Here is a 20,024-nt window from a genome sequence, read left to right as displayed (position 1 = left end):
CTCGATGTAAGCACATGATAGTTACCGAAGAGAAGTACGATTGGACTCGGAAATTGCACGATTAAATTCTTAATTCATAACTTTCACACAAAGTCCGTTTGATGTGCTAATTATAGCGATAAGGAAAGTACGGTGATCCAGCAAATAGTGTATTAGAATTTTCACCCTCAGAGTCCGAGATGTTTGCCGAGATGTGCGAGAGGCTTCCAAGTTCGGCTTGCCGGGCATGGAGCCTCACCGCAGGCACCTCTAGGGGTGGGCTTTGGACTTGAGGCATAATCGTATATATATCTATTCTCCAGTTCCTTGCATTCTACGTCTTGTCTGTTTTGGTATAGATTCGTACATCTACTTGCTATTATTCGCTACCACCATGCCTGACTCAGGTAGAGCCAGCGACGGAGAGGAACCGAAAGTGGCTCAGCCCCAACAAGACCTCGACCTAACTATGGCTGAAAAGGGAGCTGGGCATGCTTCATTTTCATCTGGTGACTCTTCCTCCGAAGAAGACGATGATACGCGGGTAGCTACGCTGGCCAGGAGCCTTACTCGAGAAACTACTCACTTCCAAGGGGTCAATCCTTTTCTAGATAAACGACCGGAACTCGATCCAAACTCTCCTCAGTTCGACGCAAGGAAGTGGGCGAAAACCCTCTTGCACGCCTTCGCTCAGGAACCTGACAAGTATCCTCGCCCTCCGGTTGGCGTGTCCTGGCGTAATCTATGCGTACACGGGTTTGGAAAAGATACCGATTATCAGAAGGACATCCTTAATGTCCTTTGGCAAGCACCCCTTATTGCTAGAGAATGGGTTTCACGCAGGCAACAGAAGATCCAAATCCTGAATGACTTCGATGGATTAGTCAAGAATGGTGAAATGGTCTTGGTGCTTGGTCGTCCGGGAAGGTAGTTATCAACCCTTGGCTGAGCATCCCCATGACCCAAGGAATAAAAAAGAACTGACAGTCTCTGAACGTAGCGGTGTCTCAACCTTACTGAAGACCATCGCTGGCCATACTCATGGTCTCTGCCTTGATCAGCAATCTCATATCAACTACCAAGGCGTACCATTTGACGTTATGCACAGTCGTTTCCGTGGAGAAGTCATCTACCAAGCCGAGACTGACATACACTTCCCCCAATTGACGGTTGGCCAAACGCTGCAGTTTGCTGCACTGGCTCGCGCGCCCGAGAACCGTCTACCAGGCGTCAGTCGCGAGACATATGCACAGCACTTAAGGGATGTGGTAATGGCTATCTTCGGTATATCACACACTATCAACACGAAATTGGGTAATGATTTCATCCGAGGAGTGAGTGGTGGTGAGAGAAAGAGGGTTAGTATTGCCGAAGTCACTCTGAACCAGAGTGCTATCCAATGCTGGGATAACTCTACTCGTGGACTAGATTCCGCGAGTGCGCTCGAATTCGCGAAAACTCTCAAATTGTCAACCGAGCTAGGAGAGAGCGCAGCTATTGTTGCGATGTATCAAGCTTCACAACCTGCCTACGATGTAAGTTTCCAGGACTATACCCTCATGTGATCTTCTGTCTCTTACACCCAACCAGGTTTTCGATAAGGTAGCCGTGCTGTATGAAGGAAGGCAGATCTACTTCGGCCACAAGGATGATGCTAAGAAGTACTTCACCGATCTTGGATATCATTGTCCCGACCGCCAAACTACAGCCGATTTCCTTACATCTCTCACAAACCCGTCAGAGAGGGTGGTTCAACCTGGTTTCGAAGATAAGGTCCCGCGGACCCCTGACGAGTTTGCGCAAGTATGGAAGTCTAGCGAGTCACGAGCAAACCTCCTTAGGGAGATCGAAGCTTTCGAACAAGAATTCCCTGCAAAGGGTCAGCATTATGAATTACTGAAGAAATCTAGAAAGGCGCAGCAGGCAGCATTCCAGTGAGTTTTTCTAGTAATTATTTTGCTCTTCGATAGCGTTACTCACAATTGTATTCATAGGAGGAACAAGAGCCCTTACACCATCTCTATCCCGATGCAAATCCGACTCTGTATGACTCGAGGATTTCAGCGCATGATGGGAGATAAAATATTCGTCGTTGTCACCATCCTAGCTAATGTGGTGATATCTCTGGTCCTCGGCAGCATTTATTATAAGCTTGAACCCGTCGCGGAGAGCATGAATAGTAGATGTATCCTACTCTACTTCGCTATCGTCTTCAACGCCTTGAGCAGCGCTTTGGAGGTAAGTTCCCCTAGATATAGACGATGGAGGCGAATGGCTAACGATTTCAGATATTCTCCCTTTACGCACAACGGCCCATTGTGGAAAAGCAATCTCGCTACGCACTGTATCACCCCTTCGCCGAAGCAGTTTCTTCAACTATCTGTGATATGCCGGTTAAAATCATCTCTGTCCTCTGCTTCAATATTCCGTTATATTTCATGGCTCAATTGAGGCAAGAAGCCGGCGCATTCTTCATCTTCTTGCTCTTCGGGTTTACGGCTACGTTCACCATGTCCATGATTCTCCGGACTATCGCGCAGACTTCTCGAACTATACAGCAAGCGATCACTCCCGCAGCTATCTTCATACTGGCTTTGGTTATCTATACTGGATTTGTTCTTCCCACACGATACATGCAGGGTTGGCTTCGTTGGATCAACTATCTAGATCCGATCTCCTATGCATACGAAAGTCTTGTCGCAAATGAATTCTCCAACCGCCAATTCCCCTGTACCATGTTTGTGCCAATGGGAGGCCCATACGCGAATGCCACGCCGCTTGAAAAGACGTGTTCGGTCGCAGGTGCCTTGCCTGGCGAGGACTTCGTCAGCGGTGATGTATTTATCAACGGCAACTTCGGATTTTACCATTCCCACATTTGGAGGTGCGTGTATAATTAGAAGCGGTAGCGGAAAACTACTTACTGACTATCTTGGTAGAAATTTCGGAATCCTTATTGGGTACATCATCTTCTTCACGGCGGTCTACATGCTTGCGGCGGAATACCTCTCACTTGAAGTTTCCAAGGGCGAAGTCCTAATCTTCCGTCGAAACCATAAATCTTCGGATAGCCCGAAAATACAGAATGACGAAGAATCCGGACCTGTTAGCGTCCAAGCCAGCAAGAGGCAGAGAGAAAGTGATGTTTCGGGTACTCTTGCTGCCCGAATCCAAACCCAAAATGCGATCTTCCATTGGTCCGATGTCTGCTACGATATTACTATAAAGGGGCAACATAGACGTATCTTGGACCACGTTGATGGATGGATTAAGCCCGGAACGTTGACGGCACTCATGGTACGCATTCCCTTATTAGGTTAGAACCATGAGACGGTTGCTAATTCGTACACAGGGCGCATCCGGGGCTGGAAAGACAACTCTTCTTGATGTATTGGCCAACCGTGTGACCATGGGCGTTGTTAGTGGCGATATCATGGTTAATGGGATACCCCGCGGGAACTCTTTCCAGAGGCAAACCGGTTATGTTCAGCAACAAGATATCCATCTTGAAACGGCTACTATTAGAGAAGCCTTACGGTTCAGCGCAGCACTTCGACAACCCTTCAGCGTCCCGACAGAAGAAAAGTACGCTTACGTTGAGGAAGTCATTAAGCTCTTGGATATGGAAGCTTATGCGGACGCAGTCATTGGAGTCCCTGGAGAAGGTACGTCTTCTAATATTAGCTATAGGCTCATCATCTAACGTGGAGTTTGCCCAGGTTTGAATGTCGAGCAACGCAAGCGTCTGACTATTGGAGTCGAGCTTGCTGCGAAGCCAGAACTGCTGGTTTTCTTTGACGAACCCACATCTGGATTGGACAGCCAGACCGCATGGTCAATCTGTTGTCTTCTGAGAAAGCTGTCAGATAACGGCCAGGCGATCTTATGTACCATCCATCAACCCTCGGCCATGCTATTCCAACAGTTCGATCGCATGCTGCTGCTAAGCTTCGGAGGCAAGACGGTATACTTCGGAGACATAGGACCCAACGCCGAAACACTGACCAGTTACTTTGAACGAAATGGGGGTAGCCTCTGCGGAAGAAGCGAGAATCCTGCTGAATGGATGTTACGAGTTATCGGAGCCGCACCCGGAGCTCACGCGACCCGAGACTGGCACCAAGTTTGGCGTAACAGCGAGGAGTACAAGGCCGTGCAAAAGGAACTTAGAACCTTGGAGTTGGGTACACCGAGCACTGAAGGTGTGAGTCGGGATGCCGAGACTGCCAGCGCATACTACGCAACCCCCTTCTACTACCAGTTTCTCCTATGTACCAGGAGAGTGTTCGAGCAATACTGGCGCAGCCCCTCATACATTTATCCTAAAATGATCCTCTGCGGTGGCACGGTAAGTACTCAGAACCGGAATTTTGACTATCTGTCTCGTTACTAATAGCTATGACAGTCTCTATTTATCGGAGTGTCCTTCTACAAAACCCAACTATCTCTAGCCGGTCTGCAAAACCAGATGTTCGCTATCTTCATGCTGCTTGTAATCTTTGCCTTCCTCGTCTATCAGACGATGCCTCAGTTCCTCCTTCAGCGGCAACAATACGAAGGGCGTGAACGATCATCTAGGATTTACTCGTGGTATACTTTCCTCCTCTCTAACATGGTAGTCGAGCTCCCATGGAGCACAATCGCTTCGCTTCTAGTCTTTATTCCGTTTTATTACCTTGTCGGCATGAACGAAAACGCGGTCCAGACGAATGCTGTGGCTGAGCGGGGCGGGCTCATGTTCCTAATCACATGGTCGTTCTTGATTTTCGAGTCCACATTCGCGGACATGGTCATTGCTGGTGTCGAGACTGCGGAAGTTGGCGCTGTCCTCGCATTGCTTCTATTTGCCATGTCGTTGATATTCTCTGGGTGAGTGAATACGCGTCAACATGAGTACCTGATCAGTCGCTAATCATTCTCGTAGTGTCATGGTACCAAAGAGTTCCCTTCCTGGATTTTGGATCTTCATGTACCGCGTCTCGCCGCTGACGTACATTATCAGCGCCATGTTGTCTGTCGGCGTCGCGAATCACGACGTCAAGTGCGATGACATTGAGCTCTTGAGTTTCCAGCCCCCGCCGGGACAGACATGTGGTGACTACATGGCTCCGTACAACTCAGTCGCGTTCGGGGCCGTTTATAACCCAGACGCCACTTCGAACTGCCAATTCTGCTCTTTGTCGAATACGAATATTTTCCTTGCGACCGTAGATTCGTATTATGGAGATAGATGGCGCAACCTCGGCTTGATCTGGGCCTATATCGTTTTCAATATCGGCGCTGCTCTATTGATTTACTGGGCTGCTCGAGTCCCCAAGAAATCCAAATGGGGTATTTTCGAGAAAGCTAAGCAGCTAATTCCAAAGAAGTCTTAATTGATAGGTAATTATGAGAATGTCTGGGCATTGATCATTTATTGGCGCGCGATTGCGCTTTGACGGACTCCCGTGTTTTCTCAGTTGTTTATTTTCTCAATAAGCTAGAATATACAGGGTTTAGAATATGGGTTATTTAGGTATATAATAGAGTATTGGTAGGTTAGGCCAATTAAATCACTTTGATGTTCTCCGAAGACCTCCTATTCTTCGACTAAGAAGTTCATAATGCGTTCTAAAACGATTGATAACAATAGAAACTTTGTACTTATCTCCATCTACACTTCGCCCCCGTACCGCGTGAATAGGGGCAAATTCGGCATCAGCCAGACCCCTTTCCATCACTAGTGCTATCATGATAGCTCCAATCTTAGACTGGCACTATCAAAATATCGAGCTAGACTTCATAGGTATTAATCGGGGATTTAATGCGAAGGTGGAAGGGACTCGGAACACCCGAGATCTAGGTACATAGTAGAGATAGTAGTGCGGGTGTAGGACCCGACAACCCCGCTAAGACTACTGTAGCCCCTGACCGTGTTGACGCCGATCTACTGTACGCTGGATTAGAAAAGAGACACGAGACCTAAACATGGAAAATGCTCTCGTTCTAAATATAGGCCCGTGTTCGCATTTCCTGGGGAAATTCCTGGCATTATGCAGTAGTCAACTGAAAACCTGGGGTTTATGATCATGGGACGACCGGATGATAAGCCGAAGAAGACTTCGGGCCAGCCGGTCTTGCAGTTCCAACGTCGAAGTATGCATATCGCTTCGTTTGCGCATGCCGGCAATAGTCGCACATCCTCCTGTTACATTAAATCGATCAGGCTTCCATCATTGCCGCGGATGCATACCTACTTACATACCTACCAAGCATGCAGGGAAGTCGGAAGATGGTTCTCTGGCCATCAATGCGAAAGGGGAAGATTCGGCAATCCGGAGAGTGACATTTGCTGGATATGACATTATCTCAGCTAGGAACTAGGTACATATCTGAGCAGTAGGTCGGATAAGAATATTGAGATGCCTTGATACCAAAATATGCATGTATGTAAAGGGTGTAGAATGAGGTATTCTCTAATCGAAATGGAATTTCGCCTACGAAGACTCGTGACCTTCTACGGGGCTTGTTAGTCTTGCATTCATGGCGCATGTTGGAGGTGTATGAATGCAACTTGAAGTTCCAAAGAATTAAGCCTAGAACTTCTTGCGTTAATAGCGCGTCTAGCTACCCTAAGCCCCTGACACTGCTCGCAAAGGGTGGGAATTGCGGGGAAGCTCAGAGGGGGCTTAGGCGGATGCAGTCTAGCCCACTATCCGTTAGCAATAGAGATAACATCGAGTAATTGTAAAGATAAGCGAAGTTCAGCTAGAGAGAATGGGAAGAGGACGAGAAGGAGGAGACGGCAATGACGTCGGACGTTAAAGCCAATGTCCAGAATTTAATCATCGCGCATCGTAGTCCTTGTATTACAGAGTCCTCTGGGTTGAGGCCACTGAAGATGGAGTTGACAACGACGAGTAGCCCGCCGAAGAAAACATCGAAACGATCATCTAACGCGTAAGTTGCTCTTATCAGAACTCCAGAACTCCAGAACCCCACCTCGATGAAGAGAACGAACCTGATATTAGTACTGAGATGAGACATCGTACAGATGTATACGTTGTCGCAAACAAAAAATAAAATGCTCCGGACTTCAACCATGCGAAGGGTGTATAAAACGGAAAGCGAACTGCGTGTTCGACGATGCGGGTGATAGGGTGGTTGTGAAGCGAGCGTAAGCGCCAATGATCCCGATCAAGTCATCGCCTTATTAGTGCTGATGAAACAAACCTCAGCTTCCTTTTAGAGCTTCAACAGAAGGCAGCGCGCTCAGAGCGACACCCGCCCGCCGCCGAGGGAAGCGTATCGGCACCATCTATGTTTGGACAGGATGGCGATGTAATGCGCGAAGATAGTACGCTGCCATCATTTCCAGACGCGGCGGGAGTGGAGACGACTAATATTCTAGTCAGGCCACGATCCGAGCGCTTCGCAAAACAGCGACGATGACCAAGCAGTTTCATCCGAACACGGCGCAAATCTGCCAAATGTAACAAATCTCTTAGCTGCTTCGCCATCTACATTCATGCCGGCGCCGAATGGACAGCAATGTTCGTATTCGCCTTATCTCATAAGTCAACAATAGCTGAACTTGCCCTGCCAGTTTACCTGGGAACATCGTCGAACTGGTCTTTCGCCGGCAAAGTCCTTAAGATAACCCATGAGGTCGTCCATCATGCGCCGTTGCCGCCGAATGCCTTGCTCTTCGATGGTTTGGCATACGATTTAGGATGGGATGGACCTATGGACCATACGGACCCAGAACCGCTTGCCATACCGAGCCCGGATTACTCTATATACCTAGTGAACGCCGTCAAATTCCATTGTGGACAAATGTATCACCTGTTTGACGATGATGAATTCCACCAGCACCTTCAACAATTTTACTCAGAGCCCGACAGTCCAACCAGGACATCGAGCCTGTGGTACATTCACTTTCTCCTTATCTTGGCTTTTGGAAAGATCTTTATCATGCAGAAGTGTGCCGGCAAGCGGCCATCTGGTGCAGAATTCTTTGTGAGGGCTATGCAACTCCTACCGCCAGCTTATGTTTTCCCTCACGACCCCCTTGCCTCTACGGAAATTCTGTGCTGCATAGCATTATACCTCCAATGTGTTGACCATCGGAGCTCTGCGCATACATACGTAAGGCATATTATTCCTCTAGGTAACTTCAGGGGGCTAACGAGCAGCAAAGATTGGTCAAGCAATGCGTGTGGCCCTGGCCTACGGAATGCACACCGACATGCCGGAATCACAACTTGGCGAGAAGCACGTACATAGATGCCGCAAGATCTGGTGGACTATATTCATATTAGACCGCCATATGACGTCTATGATGGGACTGCCTCAGAATATTCGAGACTCGGAAATCCAATGCCAACTACCAATATTTCCCGAGTCCAGTCAGCGAACGACGACGCTTGACTTGCATATCAAGTTAGCTCGTATCATAGCTGAGATAAATAACAGTAAGCCCCAACCCGCTCGGTTCAATTTTCCTATTTGAATAACACAAAAGTCGCACGTCAGGTATCTACGGCCTTAATGGTAGGCTCAAGGGGAAATTCTTGATGAGCACAAAGGCATCGTTAGAAACTCTAGCAGGGTTGGCGACCGAACTTGGACATACTTTACCCCTGAAATTAGATCAGCCTGGCTACGGCGTTTCAAGAATGTCAGCGTCGCTGCATCTTCTTTACCATCAAGTAGGAAAATCCATCCGAATCATGAACACTACTAACTTGATCCTAGTGTATCGTGTTGGCAACTCGCCCTCTAATGTTCTGTGGCTTGAAAATGAAGTTTGAGTCTGCAACCTACCGGAATTCTTCCACCCACGATCGTTTTGGCACACTCTTGCAGATGTGTGTAGAGTCTTCCCAATCAGTTATCATCATATTGGAGAGTTTACATGCTCAAGGGCTCCTTGGTAAGTAACTGTCTTCGTATGCAGCAGGTTGCAACGACTTACCCGATACACAGAGACTTTCTTATCACTTGATCTCGACTCTTTATACGCATCATCAGTAATATTAGCTGTCGCATCTGTCGTTGATGAGCACCGTGTGAGGGATTGTCCTGCATGGGTACAGCGATCTCTTGAATTATTCGATTGCATGATTTCAGCTGGAAACTTGGTTGCTGGTTGGCGAAAATCGGAACTGCAACAACTTGACCAGATGATGAATGAAATTCTACTTACTCGTAGCAACATCGCTTACACTTCAGGTACAGGCGCAAGTCTAGAACCTCACGGCGGTCAACACTCAGCAGATCTTTCTGTCAACCAAGGATCATTACCCTTACCACTTCCCATGCACTGTATTAGCACCGGCGATGATCTCTCAGCAGATCAACTCTTAGCGATCGCGAGTTCTATCCAAGACGAGGATGTGGAATGGATGGATCGTGCAATAGCAGAGAATAGCGTCTGGTAGAGAAGCACAACACCGCCTCCAGTATCATCGGTCTGATGTACTGACTCTCGTCACAAGGTCTTCCTAGCTTGTCGACTTTATCCCGTCAATCATGCATGCCCAGTTTCGGATTCGCAAGCGAGAATTAGAACTATGATATTGATGATCTAAGGCTGATGACCATCTGATACGGCATGAATTATCCAACGACACGCTAAGATTACGATTACAATTTATGATCTCTCGCCCGTTTTATATCGCGGAACTCCGTCGTGTTTCCGATACGCCAGCTCACATCAGCGCCCCAGTCTCCTCCGCTCTTGGGCTTTGGAGTCTTCCATCGCCATCTCGCATTACTCTGGCCGGTCGACGATGCTAGGAGATCTACAATCCACTTTCCAACAATCGGGAACATCTTGAAACCGTGCCCCGAATCACCGGAAAATACGACAACGGAGTCCGATGTGTCCGGCACGTAATCCACGATGAAGTCAGAGTCCGAAGTGTCGGCAAACCAGCAGAGAGATCTCCTAACGAAAGGTCTGTCTGCGAGCCAAGGTAGAGTCTGGCGCAGAAGCTCCCGGAGTTTAGCCTCGTCCACTTCGGGCAGGAAATCCAAGCTAGCGCTCCTCGATTCCGGAGGTAGCGAGACTCCCGTGTCTTTGTCGGTGTTGATAAACCCTCCGCCCATCGGGCACAGCTTAAGAAGGTTGGTCTTCGGGTCCGGCTCGAAGAAAAACCCGAGGTCCCGAGCATAGACGACGGGAATACCGCGAAGCGCCGATGTCTCCTCGTCGGTCAGGTGGACGTGAGCGACAGACCAAGACTTGGCAACGACGCTTTGGCCGACTTCAGGTATTAATTTGGCGGCAGCAGCACCAGCAGCAATGATGACCAACGCGGCCGCATGGAACTTGCCGTCTTTCGTCCTGATTCCTTTACTCTTTTTACCATTCGGAGTCTGCTCATATACTACGGCTTCTACAGCACCGGAGATTTTGCCGAGGAAGAATTTGACTCCTTGAGCCTGGGTAGCTCTGTGGACCCCCCTAAGAGCATCGGCGGAGTGCATGTAGCCATCGTAACGGTTGAAGTAACCTTTCCAACCAGGGAGCGAGCCAGTCAACTGCCAGGATGCGTCTTGGATGTCTTCTCGAGAGTTAAGCGGGACAACATGTTTGGCTAACCGAGGGTCTGCCTCAGCAGACGCTCGAAACCTGTTCAAGGTGTCCACAGCTTTTGGCTCAGCTTTCTCGGAAACGCAATGTAAGAAGCCCACTCTGTGGTAGTATGGCCGGAAAAGGGGCGTCTTCCAAGCTTCTGTGGCTTCCTGGTATGCGGTTAATCGACCATATCAATCACAATTCTTTCGGGTGTACTCACTATAGTCAAATCCGTGTAGAAGGGATCTTCGTACTCAGCCCGAATGATCTTATTTAAATCATTTGCCGCCGAATACATTGAAGGTATCTCATCATCCTGTTCAAATACTGTAATATCGGAGTAGCCATTCTGGGAAAGGTGTAGAGCAGTTGAGAGGCCGAAAGCTCCTGCGCCTACAATAATAATACGATCTTGCTTTGAAATTGCCATCATGGACCTCGTCTAGTGAAATTGAAACTTGAAATGAAAATTAACCAAATAAACCTGAAATGCCAATGCCTATTCCGATTGTGATACCGTCGACTCCAGCAGTCAAATATCGACGCTACTTCGCCATTTTCTATGCGCGGTGTAATTGATCTGGACTCTATAGAGGTAATTGAGTGGAATCATACTCACCTGACCAGCACATTAACCCCGGGATCTATGCCGAGAGATAAAGAGGAGAGGAGACTAAATCCTCCACACTCGGAAGCGGGGCCGAACGCGCAGTTACTGTCAGACGCGCATGTCGATAATTAATTACATATCGACTGATAGAATAAATGCTGAAATCTACCGAGTGCCGGCACCGGAGCGTCCACTTTCTAAGGACAATTTGCGTATCAGTTCCCCGGATCCTTATACCCCGATTGTCGTCATCCCCGGAGTTCCTCCCGTGGGGCACCTCCCCCCTTTTCCTATTTTATGGGCCTAGCATTCTCGGCCCTCCCGTACCCTCTTGTTTACGTGACAAATATCTATAAGCTGGAATACCATTATCTGATACACGGTGACGTCGCTCGTGGTCATGGGAACATCGTTTGGCGGGGGTTTGCTGTTCCTATCTACGGCTATGGCATCAGTTCAACATGACCGAGGTCCCTGAAACGAATGTAATTCGGTTCTAAGAACCACCTCTGCAGCCCTATTATCTTTCTGATTGACTGTATACTGTTAACGAGGCAATGAATCGGCTTACGTAGGCATTCACCGTGGTACGATCGTTTTGTTGACATCAAAATAGCATGACCAATGATCCTCCAGCTCAAGCCCCTTTACTGGGCGCCCAGAGCAACGAGTCCTTGCAACGCCATCTTCTAGTAGACTTAGCAGCCGCCGTGACAGCGGCTACTTCCATATCACCCGTTATCACAGCCGTCGATAGGTTAGCAATGTCCATAAACCTCACCAAGTTCTCATCCAAATACTCACGAACTCCGCAGAGCCGTCGTCGAAAATGTCTCGACAGGGCGGCCCCTCGTGCGAACGCTAGCAAAACACCTCCTTTGCCCGTTCACGAACCCGCGCCGCTTCTTCGCGACGCGACCCGTCTTCGTCGTCTGGACCGTCTACGCGGGCACGTATTTCACGGCCAACGTAAGCGAGACCGTGATAGAACGGTTCTTCCACCCGGACCGGATGGCGCTGACGGGAACCCTCGTCTCGACCGCCGTGTTCCTCGTCAACACGCCGCTGAGCGTCTGGAAGGACGTGCGCTTCGCTCAGTTCTTCGGCAGACGCGCCTCTGCCGCCGCCGCCGCGAGCCCAAGCCCGAGCAGCCGGGGTTCGAGTTCGGCGGTAACCGCGGCGGCGGCGGCGAATAGCCGAGCACTGGTCCCCCGCGGCATGCCGGTGTCGGTGAGCGCGGCGTTCCTGGCGCGCGACATCATCACGGTATTCGGCAGCTTCGCGCTCGCGCCGCAGGTCGCGGGGCTCTTACCCGACAGCGTGGCGCAGACGGCGCAGGCGAAAGCCGACGTGGCGCAGCTGGTCGTTCCCGCCGCGACGCAGGTCGTGGCCACGCCGGCGCACCTGCTGGGCCTGGACCTGTTCAACCGGCCGGACACGAACGGGATCGCGGATCGGATCGGCGGCGCGAGACGGAAATTGCTGTCTACGATGACGATGCGGGCGGTTAGGCTTGTGCCGGCGTGGGGGGTGGGGATTATTTTGAATAATCATTTACGGGGTTCTTATAGAGAGGGTAGACCGGGTGTTTTAGAGTAGAATTTTGATATAAAACATTAAGAATTTGAAAATAAGAGGCTTGATTATTGAATGAATGGATGAATGTATGGAAGACCTTTCCTTACAAAGGGCGATAGCCGTAGCATCCGCCACCACGCCAAATCACTTTCACACATATGTGTTTATGAGGTACTATCATACATGATACATGCATATGCAATGAGTAATTATACATATAGGCCGTATGAGAACTACTGTTAAATACATATGTGAAAATGATTTTGGCGAGATAGCGGATGTTATGGCTACCTATCGTATAGTGGTCCAGGACAGGAATTAAGTTAAGGCATCCATGAATGCTGGAAGACCCGCTTTGATAATAATTATAGGGCGCACGCTGTTAAATTCCTTTACAATATAGCGAACTATAGCATGCATCTCGCTAAATGGCCTCCTACGTACAGAAGCATCCACGAATACGCCTAAGTGATAGAGGAGAAATGGCCTCGGCTATCTTATTAAGAACCTTGGAATTTAGGATATAAATGATACCTGACATTAATTACTATGTACATTTCACTTTGTTAACATCCCCAACTTAGCTATTGCTAGGGTACGTAAAGCCCTCTTGTCCAAAGAACTCCTCCTTGATTAACCTGGGGCTAGTGAAGCGCAGCAAGACGTTAGAGCTGCCAGCCTTGTCGTTGGTACCGCTCGCCCGGCTGCCACCGAAAGACTGTTGGCCGATGAGGGCCGCTGTAGTTTTGCAGTCTGTACGTTCACGTTAGTTACTGACTCTTGAACAATATGATTTCTAGAAGTGTTCAACTTACTCAAATACAAGTTTCCTGCCGAGTATCGCAGAGTGTCTTCTGCCTCTCGGAGAGCCGCGCGATCATTAGCGAAGACGGCTCCAGTTAGAGCGAAACCACCGCCGCTCTTGTCAACCTGCTCTAGCGTGGAGGACCATTGGCTATCGGGGTATACGTAGATCGCCAAAACTGGACCGAATATTTCCTCGTCGAATAGTCTGTGTGTTGGCGAGTCTGCGACGTATACTGTGGGCTTGACGTAGAAGCCAGTTGAGTCGTCATACTCGCCGCCGGCTAACAGCTTCAATGAGGGATCCTTGTTGCTAGCATCGATAATCGACTTGATCTTGTCAAAAGACCGGCGATGGATGACGGGGCCCATGAATGCACTGAGGTCCTTGTCGGGACTTCCGATCGTGATCTCCTTGATCTTAGACTGTATGGTGTCTAGGAACTCCTTCGACCGGGACTCGGGAAGGTAAAGTCGTGACGTAGCAGAGCACTTCTGGCCTTGGTATTCGAATGAGCCGCGGATAGTGTGGTAAACGGCGCTTTGGATATCGGCCGAGGGATGGATCAGGGTGAAGTTCTTTCCGCTCGTCTCGCCAACGACGCGGGGGAAGTCCCGGTAGGTCCGTTTACCGATACCCTCGCCAATCTTGGCGTATATGGAGCGGAATACGTCAGAAGAGCCGACGAAGTTTAAGCCAGCAAATTCGCGGTGCGCAAGGATGGTGGAGGTGATTTCCTCGGCATCACCAGGGATAAACTGAATAACATCTTTAGGGAGACCAGCCTCGAGGAGAATCTTGTATACAATGGTACTAGCATAAATATTGGATGCTGAAGGCTTCCATAGTACCACATTGCCCATCAACGCAGGCCCGGAGATGAGGTTACCACCAATCGCAGTGAAGTTGAAGGGCGAAATGGCGTAGACGAAGCCTTCTAGGGGTCGGTAGTCTAAGCGACTCCACATTCCGTCGCTTCCACGGTCTGGTTGTCTCTCAAGGATCTCGGCAGCATAATTGCAGTTGAGACGGAAAAAGTCAGCCAACTCAGCTGCGGCGTCAACTTCTCCCTGCCAGATGTTCTTGCCCTGGCCGAGCATGGTCGCCGCAATGAGCTCATGGCGATACTTGGTCGCAACAAGCTCAGCGGCCTTCAAGAAGATGGCAGCTCTGTCGACGAAGGGGGTTTGCTCCCACGACTTCTTGGCTTTCAACGCAGAATCAATTGCGTTGGAAACTTGCTCCTTGGTTGCCAGAGGGAAGTTGGTAAAAGTAGTGGCGTGCTCGCTAGGAAGCGGCTGATCTATCGATTGAGACTGAGCTTGAACTTTGCCGTTCACGAAGATTTCACTCTTCAACGGAAGTTGTTTTCGCAGCCTGATTATTGTCTCTTCCAACTTCTGTCTTTCTGGGGACCCTTTTCTGTATTCAGGCTGACCATGGAGTTAATAATCAACCCATCGTTCGTAGGACACAGGAAACTCACATTGGGCTCATTACGGGGGGCTGGCAGCCGGAATGGAACAGTAGCTTTGCCTCTCCTTGCGACCGCACCACCAAGACCACTTCGGGCCTGAAAAGCCTGTAATGGCTTTGACGCGACGGCTCTTCTCATCTTTCAGATTGATAACCAGAAGTTTCTTAATATACTGGTATAAAGTCTACTAGCAGGAATAAGCACAGATTCAAAGATGGCTCGTCAAGTGTTCCGTAGACATATCCAAGGACCTCTCTCACTTGAGTAGGGGTTAGTGATGCCATTTCAAGTAGTAAAACCATTTCCGCGAAAACGGGATCATGCCGATTGCGGCAACCCTCACTTCATCGGCCATATACTATTACGGAGAAGTTGCTCGGTGACGTCTCGGGTCGGTTCATCGCGGCATACGTTGTGTTCTTCCCGTAGGTAGATCTCGGTTCGCTTGCCGGTTTCCCCACTACGATATCAGGGGTTTGCATTTTTCCGCGTTGGGAGAGTCGGCCCATCCGATTGATACACTATACTACTTTAGGTGGTGTCCGATTTATGCCCGGGTCGGATACCGTGCCGACATCGCGAACTCATAGTGAACTATATCCATGCAATTGATTTCAACGTGTAGAAGGGGTTGTCGAGTTGTATAGAGACGACGGTTCATCGCTTTACCTCCTGCGTTCAACTAGGTCTGCATATTCATCTGTTCATTCCCCTCAATTCTCAAACGTCATGGCCCAACATATACCTCCAAGCGGCGTCTGGTGCCCAGCCGTTACCTTTTTCAACCCGGAAACCGATGAACTAGACCTTGAATCGCAAGCTACCTATTACTCATACCTGTCGCAGACGGGGTTAGCTGGCCTAGTCATTTTGGGTACAAATGCTGAAGCGTTTCTGTTGACGCGCGAAGAGCGCAAGGCTTTGATAGCTACGGCTCGCAAGGCGGTTGGACCTGACTTTCCTATCATGGCCGGGTGCGGAGCGCATTCTACTAAGCAAGTCCTTGAGCTTATTGGCGACGCGGCGGATGCCGGAGCCAACTCCACCTTAGTCCTACCGCCAGCGTATTTCGGAAAAGCTACGACGCCGGAGGTCATCGAGAGGTTTTACAGCGACGTGTCCAAGGGTAGCAAACTCCCCATCGTTATCTACAACTTCCCGGGTGTGTGCAATGGTGTCGACTTGGGGTCGGACATTATCACCAAGTTGGCTAAGAAGCACCCGAATATCGTCGGAACGAAGCTTACGTGCGGTTCCGTGGCCAAGATCACTCGCTTGGCTGCTGCTCTCCCTAATTTTGCAACGTTTGGGGGTCAATCGGATTTCATCATTGGCGGGCTGAGCTCTGGGTCTGTCGGTTGCATTGCGGCCTTCGCAAATGTGGCTCCTAAGACAATTGCTAGGATATACCGTCTTTACCGGGAAGGAAAATACCAAGAGGCCCTGGAATTGCACCAGAAAGCTGCATTGGCGGAGCAGTATATCAAGGCGGGAATTGGCGCGACAAAGTACGCCGCCGCCATATGGACTGCGACAGCAGCCGGCATTGCGGATCCGATCACCAAATTGCAGCCCAGAACCCCCTATATTGCGCCAACTGATGCTGCTAAGGAGGCCATAAGAAAAGGCACCGAGGAAATCGCATCGCTCGAGGCTTCCTTCCCTCTCCGATAGTATTTTGATTTTGATGGGATGAGATATCTCTTGGCATAAACATCTTCAATAGAAGTAATAGATTCTAATTAGACGTAAATTTCTTGATGGCTCTGCTGTTTTACTAGTGTCTGGTATCGTTAACATGAGGATCCTTGCCCATCAATCGCGCAATCGTCACAGCTTCACGAAGACCCCGACCTAGGTGACCGCGCACTCCAAGCTCTTCAAGTACCATAAGTCCGCCGATTGTGCAGCCTTCGGGCGACGTGCCCTGGTCTCTTAGGACTCCAGGGTGCACTCCGCTTTGTAGAAGAGTGGCTGTGCCCAGCATAGACTGCACTATGGTCGCGGTCGCCTCCTGTCTTGGCATGCCTACGGCAACCGATGCATCTATCAATGCATCGACAATCACGGCGAAGAATGCTGGCGTAGACCCTCCCACTGCCGTGAACGCGTCCATCTGACTAGGAGCTAAGTGCACCGTCTTGCCTATGCGGTTGAATAAGGCATCAGTGAATTCAAGATGTTCAGGGGGTAATTTTGGATCAGGCTTCTCGATAGCCGTGATAGATTGGGAGACTGTGGCAGCAATATTCGGCAGAGTTCGTATTACCCAAGTCTTTGAGTAGTCGTCGGAACTTTGAGCGGATGCCTCAGCCAGCAGGGTCTCGATCTGGTCTCTTGTCCACCCCGCCACGATACTAATCAGCAATTTCCCCGCAAGCGCAGCAGCGAGCCCAGATTCTTCCAACGTCTCGTGCACGTCTGCTGGATCGACGCCGAGTAAAACGACGTCGGACTGCTCTATTGCTTGCGCATTATTTCCACTTGAAATTTCTAGGGGAATATGCGAGCTAGAAAGCCGTGCGGACAGCCGCCCTGCAGATCGCTCGCTGCGGACACAGGCTATGATACGCTTAACTGGTAACGGAGAGGCTTTCTCGTCCGTCGATCCTATCAAGCTGTCTAGGATAGCCGTCCCAAGGTTTCCTATGTAAGTGTTAGTGAGTGGTGTTTTGAGGTCGAAGATGAGTACGGTGTAGCGTACCGCAGCCCAGTATGCACAGAGTCGACATTTTTGCTAACTAGGCAAAGTGATTGATGGAGATTGAATAGTAGGGTGAAGTGAGGGTATTGCATGGAGAATCGCGATATTGGATTTAGTTCTTATGACGTCCATGGTGCTCAGGGTCTTCCAAGCTAACTACATTCAAAATTTAGCGAAACACGGAAAAGCCGGTCGGCTGCAGACCTAGGTATCAATCTCATCTGTAGAAAATTATGGGTAAGGTTGGACCCTCATAATTGATTCAGGTGAGGGTGTAGCAACCCCGCGGGGGTGGATTATGTCATCCTGATTTCGAGTTAAATCGACGGCGAGCTTTTTCTTACTAAGCGTATGCACAAACTTCATATTTTAGAATACTGAAAGTTTATGCAATATGTAAGCTAATCGATATTACATAATGACCCCGCTACCAGCTACCCCGTAAGCTACTAACTCGACAATCCAAATGTCGACTTGAATCTTCTCCAAACTTCCGACTTCAAAGCCGAATACTCGTCCGTCGTCCGTGTGACTGCGTCACGATTCTCCACCGCTCTCCTCAGCAAGTATGCCAGACATTCACCCATACTACCCCAAGTGGAGCACTTATACACATCCGGGGATGTTTGGTTTTCATCCTTTTCCGCCAGTAGTGAAAAGCTGACCTCATCCGACATACCATGAAGTTGACCGAAACCGACCGGGATGGTAGGTAGACCGTTCTTAACTCTCTCCTGGTGTAGTCTGTTGGCTCCAATTACGCTCTCCCTATTGTGGCTAGCTAAGAAGAGGTTGACCGAAGGGAAGGGCTTGCCGCCCCCCTTTCCAAATTGGCCGAGCTGCTTCCTTAGAGCACCTGTTGCAATGCCGTTATAGGCATCGTCCGTGTCCTTTTTCGTGTCGTGAATCAAAGACCGGTCATCAGAGCCTAGGTACGCGCCACGAACCAGTTTCAGACCCAGTGTAAACCCATCTTTACTCGCGGCTTCGAGATGCTCTGCGATGAGAGATGGTGTTTTCTTGAGGTATGCTTGGTATGTGTTATAGACGACAGCAGAATTATCGCGGTTGAATCGACGCATCATTTCCAGACCTACTTTCGTGATTCCCTTTTGGAAATGCTGGGACTCGGCATCGATAATAACCTGTATCGAGCGAGATTTGCAAGCAGCACAAATCTCGTCGATTGCGTCTAAGAATCGCTGAGGTGGCGGTAGACCTTCAATGAAAGCTTGAGTTACCTTGGGACCAGCCCCGGTCAATCTGTAATACTCTTTAGCTCATTTGATAAGGGATGATGCAGATTGAATACCTACTTCACAGCAAGAATATCGCCTTCCTCGATCAGATCGACGGTCTTAAGAGTCCCAACCCGCCATTCTTCAAGATGTGGACATAAGTCTGCGGAAGAAGATCCAGTAACGTCGTCGACTCCTTGCACATCTGCTTTGTTGGTTTTATGGTCAAATACGGTTTCTCTTGCGTATGTTAGGATCACGCCCTTAAACCCAAGATCCTTGATTTCGCGAACACGGCGCCTCGTCTCCGGTCCTGTCTCCCCAGTACAAAATTGATCATAAAAGGTCTTCTTCAAAATCCCATGAATAATTGGGTTCTTTTCGACGTGAAGAAGAAACCCTCTATTAGGTTTCGAGAGAAATGAAAGTATCTTCAAAGACGGTATGAGAAGCAAGCGTTTCGATGATATCCCGGCTACGAGCAGGGATCTTAGTAACATGCCATTAGGTAGCGGTGCTAAAGGGAATCGGCCAGCAATTTGTGGTGCCGACGACACGGCTGCTGAAGTCGAGGCATTCCGCAAAGATGTTATAACGCGCCCCTTAACCATGGCTGGTCTCGGCAGTGGAACCCGACAGCGTACGAATCCGTTCCGACCGCTATACCCTTTTTCTAAGGGTGCCAAGGTGAAATCTCTCAACAGAATCGTCAAATCAGTAACGCGTGTAAATGAATTGAGTATGAGATTGAGTTTCTTGACTTTCATCAACTCTCGACTACCATCTATGGCCATATAACCCATATCAATTACCATCACTCGTGCGGGGTGTTTGAATACAACGCCGTTTACGGTCTCGGGACCTTTAACCGATGGTGTAGTCGGGGTCCGGCCCGTCACTATTCTCTCCAACTCTCTGGTTCCGTTACCTGACCCCGCGACGAAGCAATCCTTCCGTCCGCGTCACGTACTTGGCCACATGGTTCGGGTTACCATCAGCCGCATCTACTCTCGTACGAGACGAGATGAGACGCGACGAAATGTATGACAGCAGTTATCAAACTCACCTA

General features: G+C 49.4%; 7 protein-coding genes across 7 annotated transcripts; 4 read left to right on the top strand and 3 right to left on the bottom strand.

The window, feature by feature from the left end:
- The first annotated feature begins 67 nt into the window (after positions 1-67).
- On the top strand, positions 68-5,707 carry F4807DRAFT_470253 (ABC-2 type transporter-domain-containing protein). The gene is made up of 10 exons (XM_048002793.1): positions 68-906; positions 980-1,514; positions 1,570-1,913; positions 1,974-2,217; positions 2,268-2,863; positions 2,919-3,276; positions 3,332-3,644; positions 3,699-4,327; positions 4,385-4,848; positions 4,904-5,707. Exons 1-10 carry the CDS (start codon positions 374-376, stop codon positions 5,352-5,354), a joined length of 4,467 nt encoding a protein of 1,488 aa, XP_047850778.1. The 5' UTR covers positions 68-373; the 3' UTR covers positions 5,355-5,707.
- Positions 5,708-6,766: 1,059 nt separating this feature from the next.
- F4807DRAFT_463743 (fungal-specific transcription factor domain-containing protein) lies at positions 6,767-9,401 on the top strand (the record flags this gene model as incomplete). The annotated part of the gene is made up of 8 exons (XM_048002022.1): positions 6,767-6,918; positions 7,197-7,315; positions 7,374-7,511; positions 7,565-8,106; positions 8,159-8,432; positions 8,494-8,669; positions 8,716-8,893; positions 8,947-9,401. The coding sequence occupies 8 exons, from the start codon at positions 6,767-6,769 to the stop codon at positions 9,399-9,401; spliced, it is 2,034 nt and encodes a 677-aa protein (XP_047850777.1).
- Positions 9,393-11,367, bottom strand: F4807DRAFT_234000 (FAD dependent oxidoreductase). Its single transcript, XM_047994192.1, has 3 exons — positions 11,163-11,367; positions 10,764-11,000; positions 9,393-10,710 (listed from the first exon to the last, which is right to left on the bottom strand). The coding sequence occupies exons 2-3, from the start codon at positions 10,974-10,976 to the stop codon at positions 9,607-9,609; spliced, it is 1,317 nt and encodes a 438-aa protein (XP_047850776.1). The 5' UTR covers positions 10,977-11,000; positions 11,163-11,367; the 3' UTR covers positions 9,393-9,606.
- A 599-nt stretch (positions 11,368-11,966) lies between these two features.
- On the top strand, positions 11,967-12,886 carry F4807DRAFT_439430 (uncharacterized protein; the record flags this gene model as incomplete). The annotated part of the gene is given in 2 exon segments (XM_047999206.1): positions 11,967-12,318; positions 12,337-12,886. Coding segments are annotated over 2 exon segments (565 nt in total), but the record flags the coding sequence as incomplete, so codon positions are not given.
- Positions 12,887-13,255: 369 nt separating this feature from the next.
- F4807DRAFT_233948 (pyrroline-5-carboxylate dehydrogenase) lies at positions 13,256-15,541 on the bottom strand. Its single transcript, XM_047994191.1, has 3 exons — positions 15,023-15,541; positions 13,547-14,969; positions 13,256-13,484 (listed from the first exon to the last, which is right to left on the bottom strand). The coding sequence occupies exons 1-3, from the start codon at positions 15,149-15,151 to the stop codon at positions 13,312-13,314; spliced, it is 1,725 nt and encodes a 574-aa protein (XP_047850774.1). The 5' UTR covers positions 15,152-15,541; the 3' UTR covers positions 13,256-13,311.
- A 1-nt stretch (position 15,542) lies between these two features.
- Positions 15,543-16,738, top strand: F4807DRAFT_233947 (dihydrodipicolinate synthetase). The gene has a single exon (XM_047994190.1). It carries the CDS (start codon positions 15,743-15,745, stop codon positions 16,685-16,687), a length of 945 nt encoding a protein of 314 aa, XP_047850773.1. The 5' UTR covers positions 15,543-15,742; the 3' UTR covers positions 16,688-16,738.
- Positions 16,739-16,790: 52 nt separating this feature from the next.
- Positions 16,791-19,455, bottom strand: F4807DRAFT_453468 (pyrroline-5-carboxylate reductase; the record flags this gene model as incomplete). Its single annotated transcript, XM_048000463.1, has 3 exons — positions 16,791-17,659; positions 18,301-18,980; positions 19,034-19,455. 3 exons carry the CDS (start codon positions 19,453-19,455, stop codon positions 16,791-16,793), a joined length of 1,971 nt encoding a protein of 656 aa, XP_047850772.1.
- Positions 19,456-20,024: the final 569 nt, after the last annotated feature.

The sequence above is a fragment of the Annulohypoxylon truncatum genome, assembly GCF_022578515.1.
Source record: "Annulohypoxylon truncatum strain CBS 140777 unplaced genomic scaffold F4807scaffold_35, whole genome shotgun sequence".
Classification (NCBI taxonomy): domain Eukaryota; kingdom Fungi; phylum Ascomycota; class Sordariomycetes; order Xylariales; family Hypoxylaceae; genus Annulohypoxylon; species Annulohypoxylon truncatum.
The sequence above is the reverse complement of the archived record's forward strand: the minus strand, read 5'-3'. Positions and strand labels throughout refer to the sequence as shown.